Source organism: Syngnathoides biaculeatus, chromosome 7, assembly GCF_019802595.1.
Source record: "Syngnathoides biaculeatus isolate LvHL_M chromosome 7, ASM1980259v1, whole genome shotgun sequence".
In the NCBI taxonomy this organism is placed as follows: Eukaryota; Metazoa; Chordata; class Actinopteri; order Syngnathiformes; family Syngnathidae; genus Syngnathoides; species Syngnathoides biaculeatus.
Window position 1 is genome coordinate 3,343,762 of NC_084646.1, and position 14,770 is coordinate 3,358,531.

The 14,770-nt window shown below is 42.3% G+C and overlaps 1 protein-coding gene across 6 annotated transcripts; it reads left to right on the forward strand.

Annotated features, from left to right (window-relative positions):
* The first annotated feature begins 922 nt into the window (after positions 1–922).
* On the forward strand, positions 923–14,747 carry malt2 (MALT paracaspase 2). 6 transcript variants are annotated; one of them, XM_061824720.1, is made up of 19 exons: positions 923–1,095; positions 1,403–1,556; positions 3,613–3,643; positions 3,728–3,779; positions 4,188–4,315; positions 4,396–4,555; positions 6,245–6,432; positions 6,660–6,756; positions 6,857–6,907; positions 7,531–7,617; positions 8,684–8,887; positions 9,529–9,706; positions 9,774–9,848; positions 9,918–10,045; positions 10,932–11,081; positions 11,160–11,214; positions 11,291–11,393; positions 13,739–13,876; positions 13,957–14,747. In XM_061824720.1, the coding sequence occupies exons 2-19, from the start codon at positions 1,420–1,422 to the stop codon at positions 14,242–14,244; spliced, it is 2,250 nt and encodes a 749-aa protein (XP_061680704.1). In that variant the 5' UTR covers positions 923–1,095; positions 1,403–1,419; the 3' UTR covers positions 14,245–14,747. The 6 variants fall into 6 exon arrangements, with proteins under 6 accessions (XP_061680704.1, XP_061680701.1, XP_061680700.1 ...); XM_061824717.1 differs by having other exon boundaries at positions 1,338–1,556; positions 3,613–3,779; XM_061824716.1 differs by having other exon boundaries at positions 3,613–3,779.
* Positions 14,748–14,770: the final 23 nt, after the last annotated feature.

Here is a 14,770-nt window from a genome sequence, read left to right on the forward strand (position 1 = left end):
ACTTGGATTGTCTTTGAGACCAAATTATGACTTCAGATTAAAACACTTAAATATTTTGATGTACTGAAGGATATAATGCGTGAAAATCGTAATGTCCCAAAAATGGGATGCTGCCGAACTGCTTAATGTTAGTTAAGTACTGACTTAAATATGGAATCGTTTTAAGGAATAAAATGATGCCTTGTTTGGCGCACACTTGGGCCCACTATGATACTGTATTTTAAAGAGATGGTTATGTTGTTATTTGGGGAGCTAACCATCCAACCGTTTTCTGAGCCGCCTATCCTCACAAGGATCGCAGGAACCTATCTCGGCTGTCACTGGGGAGGATGTGGGGCGCTTGAACTGGCTGGCATCCAATCGCAGGGCACATTGAGACATTCACACCTATGGCACGGGAGAAAATGTAAATTTCCACAGGTGGGGATTTGAACCCACTCTAAATTGCCCCTAGGTGTGATTGTATGTGGCCTGCGATTGGCTGGCAATCAGTTCAGGCGTGTACCCCGCCTCCTGTCGGTTGACAGCTGGGATAGGCTCCAGCACTCCCCCCAACCCTCGTGAGGATAAGCAGCAAAAGAAAAGGATGGATGGATTTGAACCCCGATTCTCAGAACTGTCAGGCCAACGCGCCAACTAGTAGTTGCACTATACCACCACTTTGCGAACTACCTGTAAGAATTTTTTTTTACCTGTTACTTGATGTCAAAAGTTTGCGAACCAATTCATTTTAAAACTTGTTGTGCTTTGTTTTTGTTCATCCCCTATCTCTTTTTTTTTTTTTTTTACATTATTTCATGAATGGTGGATAATTACTTCTTTAATGGCAGCGACAGAAAGCTCACAAATCAAGTTTGACTTCCGGCCGCCCCCGCTTTTAATGTCGTTTCTTCCCGTATCGCGTATCCAATGACCGCACCGCGGTAGCCATGGCAACAGGCGTGACCCAACCCATTGTATGCAGAAGATGGATCAAATTGAGGAACCACTTGATACACTTTACGAGCCTCGCGGTGTTCTAATGATTGTCTTAATTGTGTCTGCGAGCAAAAGAGACGCCTCACGCGACTAGTCTGACGTCCGACGAGTCACTCGGTAAGTTTTTTAAACGAGTTTTGTCACGTCAACGCGGATGGCGGAAGTGAGAATTTGGAGTGGCGTCTTCAAGCAGGGTTCGCGTCGCGGTGAACGTTTGTCATTTGTCATGGGCGAAACGATTCAAATGTACCCACCCAGAGCTTCGCTTCCCCTTTTAAAAAAACGTGGAAATCCCCGCTGACTACGGGCGATTATTTATGTGGGACAACTTTCTTTCACCTCGCTCCTTTTTTTTTCAGCGACTTGTCTCCCGTGTGAATGTTTCCCGCCACCCCCACCTCCTTTTTTTTTTTTTTTTTTTAAGAGCTCACATGCGAAAAGATGGAGGAATTTAACTATAGTCTCGCTAATTTGCCCGAAGACGTGCTGGACAGACTGGGCAAGATGTTGGACAACTCCACCTGCGGATGGAGGCAGCTGGCCCAAGCTGTTTCTGAAGCTCCGAAATTCCGCTGCAGGTGGGCCGTAAACGCACCATCGATACTCATTTCGTATGTGTTTAACTAAATAAGACTTTCTCGACTCAAAAGAGCAACGTTTTACATAAACCGCAAAATCATTTAGAATTGCAATTAGATAATTACTTTAATACATCGCGAAGAGACGTTTTGGTGTTGCTGCTAAGGGTGAAAGTACACTTTCTGGGTAAAAGTATTCGGATACCTACTGGCCATTACACGTACTACACTATGTGAAAAGGAAAGCTGGTGCATTTACATTAATTATTATATATGGTGGAACGTTTCCAGCAATTCCCACTTAGTGTATTAATATATGATTCGTTTTCTATTACTTTGATCTTCATAGTTTACTGCAAAAAAAAAACCCAAACAAACACAATTTCAAGAATGTTCAAACAAGCAAAATTGTTTTTAATATAAAAATAGGTAGGAAGCACGCATTTCAGTTTTTAACTTGAACTACTGAAATAAATTAACTATTTTACACTGTCCTAATTTGCAGTCCCCAAAAGTATTGGAGCAGCAAGGTCAATTTCTTTGTTTTTGTTGACATTTGGATTTTGGAAAAAAAAAGATTATTCTGACACTGAGACCAGCTTTCATTTTGTGGTATTTGCATCTAGACGTGTTAACTCAGGACAGAGCACTTTTCAGTATTGGAAGTATCAGTATTTTACACGGAAGTATGTGGTTAAAAACGTTGAATTTAACAGGAATGTTAGTGCACCAAACCTCATCTGAGCACCACTTTAAGAAAGAATTGTCTAATAGAGCTTGCAGTGTTTACGGTGGAATAGAAAATGTGTTTGGACTAAACCAGGGGTGTCAAACTCATTTTTCTAGTGAGCCACATTGTTGTTCCAGGTTTACTCATAGGGCCGTTATGACTGTGGAAGAAAAATATTTAATCATCTCATCATATTTACATCATCAATTTATGAACTAATTTTGGAATCAGAAATCAAGGGTAATGTGTTTTTCAACTATTTGAGTTTGGGAACACAAAAATGATTGTAATATCTCGACCTCATCATTTATGATATGTGACAATTTGAAATTTTGGTACAGATTTTTACAAGAATCATGGAAATTGACACTCGAGATTTGGCTTCGCGGGCCACTTAAAATCATGTGGCGGCCGGAGCTGGCCCCCGGGCCTTGAGTTTGACAACTGTGGACTAAACCATTCCTACAATTGGAAGGATAAAAATGGTTGTGTATTATTGTGTGTTTACCAGGGCTTTTGTCTTTATAGTGAACTCTTTACATTTAGAGTAGCCCCAAGTGCAAACTCCATGTAGGAAGGTGAGAGCTGAGATTTGAACCCAGAACCTCAGAACAGTCAGCCAGATGTGAAACCCACTTTCCCCACATTAATTTTTTTACAAACCAAATTATCCAGTGAACTTGTCGCACAGCAGGCACTGATGGTGTAGCACACGTGTCAAACTCTAGGCCCAGGGGCCAGATCTGGCCCACCACATAATTTTACGTGGGCCGCGAAGGCAAATCGCGTGTGCTCGCTTCCGTGATTCTTGCTCCCAAAATTTCGAATTTCATGTTTAAATATGATGAGGTGATTAAAGATTTTTATGGTTTCACAATCATAACCCTCTAAGGGAAACCGGAACCACAATGTGGCCCGTGCCAAAAAGAGTTTGACGCCCCTGGTGTAGCGGTAAACGGGCCTGACTCTGTTGCGGACAGCGTGGGATCGATTCCCGCTCAGTGATGTTGTCGACATCTGCCCTGCGACTGACTGGGAAACAGTTCAGGGTGTTGTCTCCATTTGTCCAAATCTAGCTGGGATAGGCTCCAGATCTCCATTGCCCCTTATGAGGATAAGTGGCTTGGATAATGGCTGAATGGCAGTAGCTCACCATCCTTAGACAATTATGTAGCCTCTTTTGTAGCAATAATGATCTCCGTTATTATCACAAACGTCTGTAGTTATAAATCATCATGAATTCTGAAAATTTGAGGTCCCGCAGCCCATATAAAGCAATAAAATAATAATGACACTGTGTAATACGCTGAACCGCCCCTCACGCAGTGAAAGGGACGTGACCAGCTGCTCGCTCCAGGTGCTGAGTGCGACGGGAAGCCCGGGACGCAGCTTCCTGGATCTGCTGGTCGAGCGATCTTGTTCTCTGCTCTTTCTGCTGCAGTGTTTGCGGAAGATTGATCACCGGGAAGCTGTGCAGCTCCTCACCGCCATGGGTAAGCTCCTACCGGGATAAACGTCGACTCCAGGGTAGGGGTTGTCACACGGGTGGTCCGCGGGCCGGAGCTTGAAGGGCTGCCGAATAATTCACAATGAATTCTTCTTCTTTTTAAGTAAGTATTATTGTGCCATTAAAACATAGATAATAATAATAACAATGATTAACACATTGCTCGGTTGATACTCTGCCAATCAAAGCACAGAACATATCTTGGATAGTGGATAATATATTGGCTTTGTCATTTAAAAAAAAAATCTATTTGAGGCATGAGCCTTCTGTCCAAACCTAGCTGGGATAGGCTTCAGCTTTCCCGTGACCCTTGTGAGGATAATCGGTTTGGATAATGGATGGCCTTGAGGCATTATTTTCAAAAATTAGCTGTAGTTTCTCTTTTGTAAAACAGCAACAGAGATCCGCGTCACAGTACAGCCTACCTCCCTGCGGGCAACACTGGGCAGCCGGGTGGTGTTGACCTGTAAGGCCGCTGGGCCTCCTGGACTAAGCTACCAGTGGTTCAAAGGCAAAGAGGAGGTGGGTATTGTTAGTGGGGAAAAAAAATATGTTGCGTTCAGATGAAATCATTATGATATTGGTCTCTTCCTCTGTGTAAGATTTTGGAAGCCACTGGACACACACCTGAGCTCGTTGTGTGTCCTTTGGGCCCCGAGCACCAGGGCAGCTACATCTGTCGGGTTAACCATGGAGACACATGCGCCTTCTCCCAGTGGGCTCAGGTGCGCCTGGTTCAACCTTCACCATGCACAAGTCCAGGTAAGACCCCCTCCCCGCTCTCCTTCGTCCATACATTTTCTATAGCACTTGAAGAGTTCAAACACAGACGCTGACAAGCGCCATTCAAATCCTAATCCTGCAAATGGATGGTAGGTTGATTGGATTGATCAACTTGTCTGTGAGTTTGGATGGCTATTTGTTTATAGAGCTTTAGCACCTATGTCGCCGTAATAATGTGACTGGCCATATTGCTGGTCAATCAAAGCATTATTCAATGCTAAAGCGGTTGGAGACGTTGCGAAAATATGTCTTATAGCACCACGCCCAGAGTCTTCTCCGATACCGTTAGACATTTAGAAGGTCAAAATAAATGACAGTATGTGGAAAGATTTGATAAACTCAGCATAGAGGACCCGTATTTAATGCCGAAGTCGATGTTTTCTCCAATAAGAAACTGGACTGTTATTCGCTTCCGCTTGTCTTGGACAACTGGATCTAGAGATGGATCTGGTGAGTAAGTCGTTGAGATTTACACGGGAATATTTGAAAGCGTATTAAAAGTCTGGACGCACACAAATACTTCGTTGCTGGATCTGTTCTCATCAGGAATAAATCCCACATAGGTTTTGACGGCTTTTGAATGCGGAAGTGTGTTCGGTGACACGTTAATCTTTACCGTAATCCATCGATCTTTTCAGATCGTATTCAATACAAATACTAATATTTAAATAAATGACCCCTGGTTTTACACAAACCCGCATTCCGAAACTATGATTGAAAAAAAAGACGATGGGTTTTCGGCTCGTGAACACGTAAGTGTGTTCGGCGGCACGTTAACCTTTACAGTAATCCATCGATCTATTCAGCTCGTATTCAATACTAATATTTAAATAAATGACCCCTGGTTTTACACAGACTCGCATTCATTAACTATGATTGAAAAAAAGAAAAAAGAGGACAGAGTCGTCTCCACGGAGCGTACACGGAAGCGATTGCGGCCACACTTAACCTCCATAAACCTCTGCGACAGACTTTTTTTTTTTTTTAATACGCATTGTTCTCAAATGAGCCAACTTGGCATTATAAATACTTCTTGGTAATTTGAGATTGAGAAGAATAATTCCTACCTGAAATGAAGCGATCGCTACACAGGCGTGTACGTATTTTGGTTGGGCACCATCCATCACGTTAAATTGCCGAAATCCATCGATATCTTCTGGTCTTTTCAGCTAGTATTCCATAGAATGATACCTTCGAATATCTGTCTCGTCTGTTGTGACAACCAACAGCACAAGAGGTCTCGGGCAATTTGAAAAATCTGCTCTGGTTCAACGGCTCCCGTCGTGGAGAGCAGCTAGGTTTGACCGGTCAAAATTAGTGACGTCACATGCACGAGCTCTATATGTGTCCTGCAAATGGAAAGACAGTTGCGCCACTTTTAAAGGGAATGAAAGAACCTTCTTCGATTGGACATGATTGGAGTCAGCCGTGAACGTGCTCAGATCAACGCGTAGGTCCCACTTTTAAATGCACTGGGGGGGATTAACGGTCCACAAAATTACCACGCCATGAAATTGCACTAGTCATGAAAATAGAGGCTAAACATTGGTGAAAATCTGGATTAAAATGCAGACACAGGAAAATCCTTTTCACTTTGGCCATTGAAAATGGTGCAGTCCTGTTGAGCCGGTGAATAAGGAAGAAGCAATTCGAATCTTGTCATTCCAGGTTGTAGCAGCAGTATGTTTTCAGGGTCATCAAGTGGGGTGCGAATCATCTACCAGCCCAATTCCCAAGTGGCATCTGAGGGCGACGCGGTACTCCTGGAGTGCGCTGCCGTGGCCAACCCTCCTCCCCAGTACCAGTGGTACCACAACTTGGTTCCAATGCCACAAAGCAAGGCTCGCCAACTCAAAGTAAGTCATATTGTGTCACAATTCGCATATCTTTACATCATACTGTAATTGTGAAAACACGGTGAAACCTCCGTGATACTTGTTGACTTCCAAATTATTGTCATTTGAAAATAACTTTTTGTAAACTGTACATGGAAGACAGCATTCCCAACTCTCATACAAAGAAAGAAGTCATAAAGTATCAATACATCCGTAATACGATATCATTTCTGGTTCTGATCTTCCAGATCTCATGTGTGACCACAGCCCATAGAGGGCAATACAGATGCAAGGTGTTCAACTTGTATCACGAGGTGTGGAGCGACCCTGCTACTGTCAGCATTGGTAAAACATGATTTATTGTATTTTTCATTTACAGTACATTGCGTGACATTTCTGTAGATATAATAGTGTGGGGGGTATTTTCTCCTTCACGTATACGCAGGCCCAACTTCCATCTCTGATCCCTCCTGGGGAGCAGTTGACTGCGCCCAAGGTATTCCTTTAATAAAATATCTGGTCATACAGAGAGGGATGGAATATTTGTTTTACGTCCCCTGCTTTGTTTATTGCTACATAATTTGTTAATTCTTCTTTTACAGTCTAAATATTAGAGGAAAGACACCACATGGATAAACAAATCCCCATCAGCATTTCTTTTGTAAAAATCAGGCCAATGGCGTTCTTGTTGAATGAATGCCGATTTTTGTGGTTAGCACGTCTAGCACACAGATCTGCGGTTTGGGGTTTGAATCCGAACCTTGGAAGTGAGCATGTTCTCCCTGCATTTGAGTGGGTTCTGTCCGCATATTTCAACGTCCTCCCACATTCCAAAATCATACATGTTGGGAATCGTTGCACAGAAGACAAATTGTCCGTAGGCGATAGAAGTGAGAGTGAATAGTTGCTTGTCAATATGTTTCCTGTGATTTGCTGGCAACAGGTCTGGGGTGAACCCCGCCTCCTGGGCAAAGTCAGGTGGATTACGCTCCAATACAGCCATAAGCCTGATGAGGACGTGTGCTGTAGAAATGGAGAAATAGTTGTTTCCATAATGCTCCTTAAAGACAAACTAACCAGACCACATGCATATTTCTTTCTTTTTTTTAATGTTTATAGGATCCCAGGAAGTGGACAGGCCCATCATTAGTACAGGCGTATTGCCACAGATGACCAATCCGCCACCATTATCAAAGCAGTTCTATGGTAACAAGAATTTAACTTTTCAATTCCTCACAGCATATTATAGAAATGCCGAGATACTTTGCAAAAGTCCAAAAGTGGCTCGTAGCGCTTGATGATCTTATCAATACCATTTTACTCATTGTTTTGTTCCCTTTATTTAAATATATAGTACTATCCATCCATTATCTAAGCCACTTATCCTCACAAGGGTCACGGGAAAGCTGGAGCCTATCCCAGCTAGCTTCAGGCGAAAGGCAGACTACACCCTGAGCTGGTCGCCAGCCAGTCGCAGAGCAGATATCAACACCATCACTGAGGGGGAATCCCACACTGCCTGCACCAAAGGCAGACGTGTATACCACTACACCATTAGTGTATGCAATACATATTTTTCCAAAAGTTGCCAGAGAAACTTGTTTGGTATCAGGAGAAGAACATTTCCAGAAATTAGTACAACTCAAATATCTAAACTTGTTTTAAATTGTTTATGTTTTGTTGCAATAAAAAAAAAAGGGGAGGCATGGCGGCTCAGCTGGTAAAGCGTAAGCCTCACAGTTCTGAGGACCCAGGTTTGATCCCAGCCCCGGCTGTGTGGAGTTTGCATGTTCCCCCCGGGCCTCCGTAAATTTTCTCCGGGCATTCCAATTTCCTCTCACATCCCAAAAACATGCAACATTAATTGGTCACTAAATTTTCACTAAGTGTGATTATGAGTGCGGCTGTTTGTCTCCAAGTGGCAACCAGTTCAGGGTGTCCCCCGCCTCCTGCCTGTTGACAGCTGGGATCGGTTGCAGCACTCCCCGAGACCCTCGTGATGATAAGTGGAAAAAGAAAATGGATGGATAAGTAAAAGGAACAAAATATTTAAACCCAGAATCTTTTTTTTGTGGAAAAAGAAAAATTTTATACTAACAATGTATTGCGGACTGAACATTTACTTGTACTTATCTGCTGACCGTGGATATACTGTATGCCCATAAGGGTACTTGTTAGTGATTGACGAAATCTGATTGGACACGTCTGCTGTAAGTGTTCCGATGTTCTTGTAATACCGCGGCATCATCACCTAAGTTCTTTCTCTCCTCAGCCACAGACAAAGTGGCTCTCCTGATCGGCAACTTGAACTACCGCTACCACGCTCATCTGTCTGCTCCCATGGCCGACGTCCACGAGTTGAGCAACCTCCTCAGGCAAATGGACTTCAAGGTGGTCTCTCTGCTGGACCTCAACTGGCAGGAGATGCACAGCGCCGTCACCGAGTTCCTGCTGCTCCTCGGCAAAGGAGTTTACGGTTCGTCTTCGGGCCGTTGAAGCTTTAAAAGATGTCCTGTGCTGCGTTTTCCTCAAATCATACATTAGTGTAATCAGGATGAAAAAAATTTCAATACTATACTAGAAAGATGTGAAAATTAATTCCACAAATGCAATTAATGTATAAACACTGGTGAATTTTACAATATTATCAGAATACTGTATATGAAGTAATATTGCATGTGATGTGAGGATGTATAATACTTATTGTAACGTACCCATTATTATTATAACATTAAATGCAGCTATAAATAATATTCATTACATTATGGTTTTATTACATAAATATTTAATAAAAACAAAAATAAATAAATAAATAAAAATAAGAAACTTATGCTGATTTTTTTTTTGTTGTTTACAAATTAAGGCAACCTCTGTAATAAAAGCCTTATTTATAATGAATGCTTCGTTCTCTGTCGAATAAATTTACACTCCGGCCAGTAGTTGAGAAAAGGTGGCAGTTTGAGATTTTCTGTTTGTTTTTTCTTAATAACACTACAAATTTATCAAATAATATCCCTTTATGTGTGCAAGCAACATTTCCTGGAAGAGTATTTACTGCAAATAGCCTCACGCAAATGATTTTACAAGAACGAAAACATCATACTTCTTCTCACACAGGCCTGCTGTACTTTGCCGGTCATGGATACGAGAACTACGGCAACAGTTTCATGGTGCCCATCGATGCGCCAGCCTTTTACACGTCAAAGCACTGCTTGTGTGTGCAGAATATTCTAACCAGGATGCAGGAGAAAGAGACCGGACTCAACGTGTTCCTGCTGGACATGTGCCGGAAAAGGTTTCACACTAAACGTTGCGTGCCTTTTATGTTCCTGTTGGTGCTTGAACCATTTTCCTTCTTTTAGAAACCCAAACGACGAAGTTGCCGTCCAATCCAGACTGTTGAAAGTGACGGCGAATATAGTGTTTGGATACGCCACGTAAGTGGAAACACAAATAACCGTGGGAACGCGGAGACGAATTCCTGAACAACTTTTTTTTGCATTTAGATGTGTCGACGCCGAGGCTTACGAAGTGCGGATGGAAGACCTGTCCAACGGCATCTTCATAAACTTCCTCAAGCGGCGGGTTTGCGAGGATGAGAAGGTCACGGTCATGCTGGATAGGGTAGCAGAAGGTACGTAGGGAAAATTGAATACCGTAATTTATGGCGTACAAGCCGCGTTTTTTTTCACACTCTTTCAACCCTGCGGTTTACGCAGTGATGCGGCGCTAGCGTTAGCGCACCTGGTTATAAGCCTTGGTACACAGAAAGAGTTTAACGCTAGGCGTCGAGTTAACACTAGCGCGGCGCTAACGCTAGCGTCGCGTTAACGCTAGTGTTACACTCTATCTGCGTACCAAGGCTTATAACCAGGTGCGCTCTGTAGGCCGGGAATTATGGTACATTTTCTTTGTCCTCATGAGGGTTGCGATTGAGCTGCACCCTAATCTCGGCTAACTATAGGTGACGGGCGAGTTTACCTGGAACTGCTCACCGAACGGTCACATAGCAGACATACTGTATCAAAAGAAAAAAACAACAACCATTCACACTCATGGATAATTTTCTTCCAATCTTTAATGAAATTAACATGCATGATTTAGGGCTGTGTAAAATCCAGTGCAATTATTCTTTTCTTTGATATTGAAACTTTTTGGAAAGGGTTTCTATTGCTAATGGCTCGCAAGTACCAGACCTCATTATTGTCTGGTTCTCTAGTTATCATGACAGTTTTCCTCTTTGCCATCACCGGTTTATCTTTGTGATGGAGTCACAAAGATACAACCAAATTAAAAGCAAAACTCAATTGTGGAGTTAATTCTTTTTACGCTCACTGAAGTGACGTATCGAGGTTTGATAAAGTCTCTACTCATCCAAGATTTAACTTTTGAGGCGTTTTTCCCATCGACTGTGATTGAAACTCCAAATTGTACTGCTCCTGCACTCTTCGGATTCTGTATAGGCCGCCCGGGCATCCCATGATCACAGCCCGTCTTGTCTCTTTTCGTGCTCTAACCAGACATGGGTCGCTTTGAAGTCACCCGTGGGAGGCAGGCCCTGGAGCTCCGAAGTAATCTGTCCGAGCGGCGTTCCCTCACTGACCTTATTCAAACATCGGACTGTTCTGTGGCATGTTCGACTCGGAACCTACAGTGGGCTGTGGCTCATGGTACATGAAATTTAAACGACTCGGTCCAATCTTACCACAGCAAACTTGATTCTGATTCCGACATTTGCATCTTTTCAGTTCTGCCGAAGAGCCGTTTCATCCAGTTTGACTGCGGTGTGAAGGTCCAACTTGGGTTTGTATCAAAGCAGATGATGTCAGTAATTTTTTCCCAAATACTCTATTACATTTCCCCATAATATACACTGTAGATTTGCTGCTGAATTCTCCAACATCATGGTCATCTACACACGTGTACTGGACAAGCCCAAAGAAATTGTGACATGCTCTGCTCAGCTCACTGACTTTCCTGAGGTACTGTATGATCACAAACAATGGTGGTTTGTCCCTTTTTTGTAGTACAGTATTTAATATTTAATACAAAGTAGGTATTTATTGGCGAGATAATGTTTGGAAATACACTTTACTTTACTGAGAATAATATTTATTTATTTATTTATTTATTTATTTTCAAAAGAAAACATGGAAAGACGGGATTATTATGACGCTGACTTTCGTTGTTTTTATGCAGCACTTCCGGGTTTGCAGTACGCATGCGCAGATCACAGACTCGTGACAATTGCTTACAAATATACTGTATTATCTTTTTTTCACATTTTATATACAAACAGAGAAAGAAAGAAAAAAGGAAAAAAGGGAGAGAAAAAAATATAATTAATTTACATTCATTAACAGTGGGATAATAATACCTTTACAAATGACAGAATAGGAGAGTTTCTCTCATCTCCAATTATCTAATCTAGTAGGTCATCCTCAACCAAGTTCATACATGTAAGTGAGCAAAAACAAAGAATCTTAAAGGGAAAACAAGAATAATCATAGTAGTGAAAAAAAGAAGAAAAATTATACCACCTCCAAGCACCTTACAAAAAATGTTCCAGAAACAATGTACAATGGTTTACATATTCGCTTCAAGTAAAAATATTTTTCAGGTTTCAAATTTTCTTGGTATCGGAGCCCATGCGTGATACCTGTTCTGACAACAAGACAAAATGCAATACATGTGAGTTAAAAAATGGAATAAAAGTAAAAACATTTATTTTAATGTGGTGCGGAGAATCTCATCCGAAATTCTGATCATGCAAACTCAACACAGGAAGGCCCCAACCAAGAATCGGACCCAAAACCTCAGATGAACTATATACTGTGAGGCTGATTTGCTAACCATTAGGGTACTGTGCTGCGGTGTGATGTTGCATAATATTTAATCCAACCATCTGAGATAGTAATTGTTAATAGGACATAATGTAAATTTGTGATTTTGGCCAAGTAGCTAGCATATATGCTTTACTGTTCTGACCTTTGGACTTGAAGGTCCAGGCCTTCATGTGGGTATTTTCTCCCCGTAACCCCCCACAAAAAAACAAAACATTTTTTTTTTTCAACACTCTTAACTTGTTCATAGGTTCAAACAGAAGTGGAAAGTTCTTTTACTATATTATGTGCGTGTGATTGCCTGGCGACCAGTCCAGGATGTACCCCGCCATTTGCGCAAAATCGGCTTGAATGGGCTCCATCTTACATGCGACCGCAAAGAAGACAAAAGTATACAAAATAGATGTGTGGGTATTGAATGCGATTGGCAGAATCTCATTTTCAAAGTTCCGAACAGGAGCTTGATTCTTCTTATTATTATTTTCCTTTCGGCTTGTCACGATTAGGGGTCGCCACAACGTGTCATCTTTTTCCATTTAAACCATTTAATCTCGTGCATCTTCCTCTCTAACACCCACAGTCTTCATGTCCTCCCTCACAACATCCATCAACCTTTTATTTGGTCTTCCTCTCACTCTTTTGCCTGGCAGCTCCATCCTCTTCTACCAATATACTCACGCTCTCGCCTCTGGACATGTCCAAACCACTGAAGTCTGCTCTCTCTAACCTTGTCTCCAAAACATCCAATTTTGGCTGTCCCTCTAATGAGCTCATTTCTAATCCTATCCAACCTGCTCACTCCGAGCGAGAACCTCAACATCTTCATTTCTGCTCCATCCAGTTCTGCTTTCTGTTGTTTCTTCAGTGCCACCATCTCTAATCCGTACATCAAAGCCGGCCTCACCACTCTTTTATAAACTTTGCCCTTCATCCTAGCGGAGACTCTTCTGCCACATAACACACCAGACACCTTCCGCCAACCGTTCCAACCTGCTTGGACGCGTTTCTTCAGTTCCTTAGCACACTCTCCATTTCTCTGTATTGTTGACCCCAAGTATTTGAAGTCAGTCGTCCACCCTTGCTATCTCTTCTCCCTGGAGCTTCACTCTTCCCCCATCACCCCTCTCTCCTTACTTCGGCTAATCCTCATTCCTCTCCTTTCCAGTGCGTGCCTCCATTTTTCTAATTGTTCCTCCGCCTGCTCCCTGCTTTCACTGCAGATCACAATATCATCTGCGAACATCATGGTCAAAGGGGTTTCCAGTCTAACCTCATCTATCAGCCTATCCATTACTACCGCAAACAGAAAGGGGCTCAAGGCGGATCCCTGATGCAGTCCCACCTCCACCTTAAATTCTTCTGACACACCTACGGCACATCTCACCCCTGTTCTGCTGTGTGTGTGTGCTTGATGCACACCAAAATACCGAACTATGCAAAGCTGTCCTCACTCTCCTTAACTGCATGTTGTGTTTTGATGGCAGGATGTGGATATTGACCTGAAGAAGAGCAATCAGGAAACTCTGCTGGAAGCTGGCAGTTTATCATTAATCAAAGATCAACTTCCTTCACCTGAACTCCCCAGTCTCTACACTCGCATTTGCAGCCTGCAGAGACTCAAAGTCAGTCCTCTTTTCAGTATGATCAACTCAAATCACCTTACGGACGCCTTTGACATCTTTCGGCTTGTTCTGCCTTACAGAAGGAGCTCACATTCTCCATCTGTCTCCGTTACACTTATGTCAACTTGGAGGACGAAGTGGAGGAAAGGCGAAACGTTACAGTCGGCAAACCGCTGGTGTCCAAACTGAACCTCCATCAACCGCGGCCACGCTCACCTTCGTCGTCCCTCAGCCTGGACTCGTGCACTATCTCGGAGGTGTCCTCTTTCTCCGAGGACTTCGCCCCACTGGCGTCCAACGCGTGGTCGCTATTTGCACCTGCTAATGCTGACAAAAGCCAGGGCAAAATGAATTATCATTCCTACTAAGACAATCCAAACATACACTTTTATAAATTATGGAGAAAAAAATGACATTTCAGAAAAAAAAACGACTTACTGTGGCAAGTTTTTTTACTTTATCAATGCATTACAATACTGTGCAAACATCTCGGGCTACCACTAGCTTTATTGTTTATAATGAACCATTTTCACAGCATTTGTTTTGGCACCATAACGCAGTAACTAACAAATCAGAAGATTACACACTAAATGCACAAAAAAATGTAAATCCCTATGAGATTAGATATCCCAAATCCATGTTTTTCAAGCATTTCCCCTCCAAGAAAATCTCCATAAGGTAATTAGTTTTATTAGTGGTCAAATTATAAATATTAAGTTTTTCTGAACGACATCACATAGCACAATGCACTACACTTGTGAGGGGTTAACCATCCCCTGTAAAGTGTCTCAGGCACAAAAAAAAGATAATAATAACCCCTGAACTTGTATATTACAGTTTTTTTACGATAATAAACGCATTTCTGCATAAATGCTGAGTGTAAATCGTTTATTT

Excerpts from the sequence above, each read along its gene's own strand:
- malt2 (XM_061824717.1), top strand. The coding sequence starts at position 1,420 with ATGGAGGAATTTAACTATAGTCTCGCTAATTTGCCCGAAGACGTGCTG. Across the intron at positions 6,757-6,856 it reads CCCTGCTACTGTCAGCATTG|GCCCAACTTCCATCTCTGAT; the intron begins GTAAAACATGAT and ends ACGTATACGCAG. Across the intron at positions 9,707-9,773 it reads CTGGACATGTGCCGGAAAAG|AAACCCAAACGACGAAGTTG; the intron begins GTTTCACACTAA and ends TCCTTCTTTTAG.